Genomic DNA, 3,323 nt, shown 5'->3' with positions numbered 1-3,323 from the left:
CAGCGTATGCAGATCGAAACCACCGCCATGCAGCTCGATATCCAGGCTCATCAACAGAAGATGGTTCAAGAGCATCAGGAGCGTGAGCGCAAGTGGACTGGTCACGTTGCTGGTATGCCTCCTGCTGGTTATCCTACCGCCCCGACTAGCTTTAATCCTTCTTACACAGTTCAGCAACCGGGTAACGTGGTCTACAGCAGCACGGTCCAGCAACATAGAATCAGTGTCTCACCTGCTGCCGAGTGAACGAGCATGATATGACGGTGTTATTGTACGGTCGAGGAAGTCTTTGCTTGTTTGTATAACTTGTCAAAGCTAGACCCATGCATAACTCTCAATTCCAGCATGACATATGTGTCGCGTTTGCACAAGTAGGATACAGATAAACATGTTCATTTTGGTAAACTTGAGTGTGTATTGTCAAACTCGAGCGATTCTTATCAGAATGTATCATTTCCAACCGTAACGAACTTTCTTTTAGTTGTGGCAAACTTGAAGTAATATTTTTCAGTGCGACAAACTAAAATATAAATCAGGCAAATTTGGATGTGTAGCACGCCGACGTCACGACTAACGCTGTCTCACTTGTACATTCACTTGTCAACCTTAGTGGGAACGAGATGTATTGGTTACCAGGAAGTAGGTAAGGTGAACTACCTTGTTCATCTCCTCTCGCACAGGCAAGGGAATTGATAATGTGCTCTCAGCGTGACACAGTGGGACTATCGGGGGTTATCATATTCGGCACCCCACGACTGGTTATCGCCTCGTAACGCCATGCATTTACTCGTGTGTGGGGGCAAGTCTACGTCAAAAATACGGCTTGAGTAGACTACTAGTCATACTGGTACTAGTATAAGACTAACACCCATGCACGAGATGCCCTTCCAATGAGCGTTTAGACGAGCCAGTAATGCTACTATCAGGCCGAGGCCATCGTCAGCCGGGACACTTCCTTTTCTCCCGATAGGATGCGCATACACTTTGAAGGCAAAAACTCTACTTATCAAAGAAACCTCTCCATCATGTTCAACAATCAGATCGACCACTACCGTCTTTTGATCCATCGTGCAATCTAGGACGGTGTCGGGCGCACCCACCCTTCCGGCACGCCACCGTCATCTTGAATAATTTCGCGATGGCAGCTCCACACTAATCTGATCGCTTCAGGGCTGCCAATCCCAGCAGCCCTCGGATCGCCAGCTGGACCAAACCAATGGTTCTGAGGGGCTCCAGTGGTCCTAGCTCTGACGCCAGCGTAGGTCGTCCCATTGACAGTGACCCCGAGTATGGCGTTCTTGACTTGTGGATCATCGCTAACAACCGCGGCTGTGAGGTGGGCACTCATCCTCTCAGTAGCGTCCAAGACGAGCTTCAACTGATCACTCTTCCACTCAGTGCACACTTGGAAAGGTCCAAAGATCTCCTTAGTACATACCTCAAAGTGTCCAGGCTTGACTAGCTCCTCGAGAGGAACGAACACGGCGGTGGGCTCGTAGGCCCCATAACATTGGGGAATAGTGTGCCCGATCAATGGCTTGCCTCCGAACAGGACCTTAGCGCCTGGTATCTTCAAGAGCTCCTCCTGATGACTTTGGATGTCAGCCGTAGTGTGGCTGAGGACGGGACCGATTGTGAGATTGTCCAAGGACCTCTCTCTGGCTATCTGACCCATCTTCTGGAAGATGCCGGCTTCCACCCAGTCGTGATGAGCGAACAGTATGCTCTGAGCGGAGCACTTCTGCCCAGTGTGAGCGTAAGCATCTTGATCGCATGTCCACGCGACGTGCTCAAGCTGTGACGAAATGTTTCGAACAGGACCAAGGATCTTCCAATCGAACCCAGCATCTTCGATCTTGATTCGCCCGGCTGTGACCTAGCAGACAAACAGCGCACAGTGAAGATCTTCCATGAGAGCAGCCTTACCGTAGCCAACCTCTCTGCGACCACGCTGGAGCCAGTGAAGAGCGTCACGCGTGGTTTTCCGTCCATGAGGAGAGCCTCGGCCACCTTACCGCCGCAATGTATCATATTAACGTCACTTGATGGAGCACCGACCTATCGAGTGCTCTCAGCTACCGAAGCCCTACCGAGCCACCTTTTGCATGAGTCTGAGCCACTCCTCCATGACCATCGATGTCATCGAGGCACACTTCAATGTGACATGGTTACCCATATAAAGCGCCCCCATGAGCTGTAGTACCGGGATCTCAAGGGGAAAGTTGAAAGGGGCGATCAGAGCTGATGAATAAACAATTCAACACACATGGTGATGACAAGGAAGGGCCCACCTGTTGGGCCGTATGGCCATCGGTAGCCCTGACTCTGCTGACCGTCTCGGTCTCCAGAAACTGTGAACCCACGCGCGAGAAATCGGACCTGACAGCTGCTAGTCGGACCTGATAGAGGCGATAGAATATAGGCAGCCGACCTGGTCTCCCGAGAAGTTCTCCAGGAATATACGGACTATGTCCACTTCAGCGACACTCTGAGCCCAACTCTTGGGGGCTACTCTCTGAATGCACCTGCAAACAGCGATCAGTGGGCCCAGCTACCAAGTCATCAACACTAGTACGACTTGCCCGAGATGGAAAAAGCAATGAGGGAAAACGATTGAACCACGTACTTAGCGAAGTGATCCATAACCTCCTTCTTGCGGAGCTCAGCCGCCAACTTGTGTGAAATGTCGCCGTACAGACGGTACCTCTCTACGTTACGCTGAGAGGGTGAGTCCAATACTCACTGAGACGATATGCATCTGTCAAGGTGGTCTTACCAGGGGATTGTGGAGACCGCTCTTGGGGATAGCTCGCATGGACTTGACGAATGGGTCGAGCTCACTGACACTTGTGTTTGGCATTTTCAGCATGGGCTTTCCAGTAAGGGGGTCTACAATGTCCGTGGTCTTCGCGGTATGCACCCACTTTCCGTTCAAAAAATTATGGCTGCCGAAGAAAACGGATCCCAAACGATAACAACAGGACTTACAGTTTGACTGCCTCCCCTTCGGTCTTGTAAGGATCAAAATTGATGAAATCGAGGTTGTTTCCGGTCACCGAAGTGAAGGCTCGAACTGAACGAGCCACGTGCCACATGGACACGAACCTCCTCGAGGGTGAAATCAACATAGTGCGAGAGTGAATGAACTAACACTAGCAAACAAATTGAAAGGCCATCTAAACTCGACAGTCCTCCAGAAAAAATAGAAACTATGGGGTGGACTCATTTTGGTAGGGGACTGACCACAGCATAGAGGCTCTTCCAACCGTAGTTGCCAACATCCACGTCAGAAACACGCTCATTCTCCTTGGTCTCGTCGATGA

The 3,323-nt window shown here is 50.7% G+C and overlaps 2 protein-coding genes across 2 annotated transcripts in view; one reads left to right on the top strand and one right to left on the bottom strand.

Moving 5' to 3' along the window:
- Positions 1-1,007: 1,007 nt before the first annotated feature.
- Pmar_PMAR027517 (1-pyrroline-5-carboxylate dehydrogenase, putative) lies at positions 1,008-3,156 on the bottom strand. The gene is made up of 8 exons (XM_002781021.1): positions 2,989-3,156; positions 2,777-2,945; positions 2,627-2,718; positions 2,432-2,525; positions 2,292-2,379; positions 2,099-2,241; positions 1,927-2,058; positions 1,008-1,876 (listed from the first exon to the last, which is right to left on the bottom strand). Exons 1-8 carry the CDS (start codon positions 3,126-3,128, stop codon positions 1,076-1,078), a joined length of 1,659 nt encoding a protein of 552 aa, XP_002781067.1. The 5' UTR covers positions 3,129-3,156; the 3' UTR covers positions 1,008-1,075.
- Positions 3,157-3,290: 134 nt separating this feature from the next.
- Pmar_PMAR027516 (dna polymerase alpha catalytic subunit, putative) overlaps positions 3,291-3,323 on the top strand; it is a gene marked incomplete at both ends in the record, with an annotated part of 463 nt that continues 430 nt past the window's right edge. The window contains one exon of the mRNA XM_002781020.1: positions 3,291-3,323. Within this exon, the coding sequence (XP_002781066.1) occupies positions 3,291-3,323 (33 nt within the window).

The sequence above is a fragment of the Perkinsus marinus genome, assembly GCF_000006405.1.
Source record: "Perkinsus marinus ATCC 50983 genomic scaffold scf_1104296943706, whole genome shotgun sequence".
Taxonomy (NCBI): domain Eukaryota; phylum Perkinsozoa; order Perkinsida; family Perkinsidae; genus Perkinsus; species Perkinsus marinus.
Note: the sequence above shows the minus strand (reverse complement) of the source record. Positions and strands in the feature narration are given on the sequence as shown.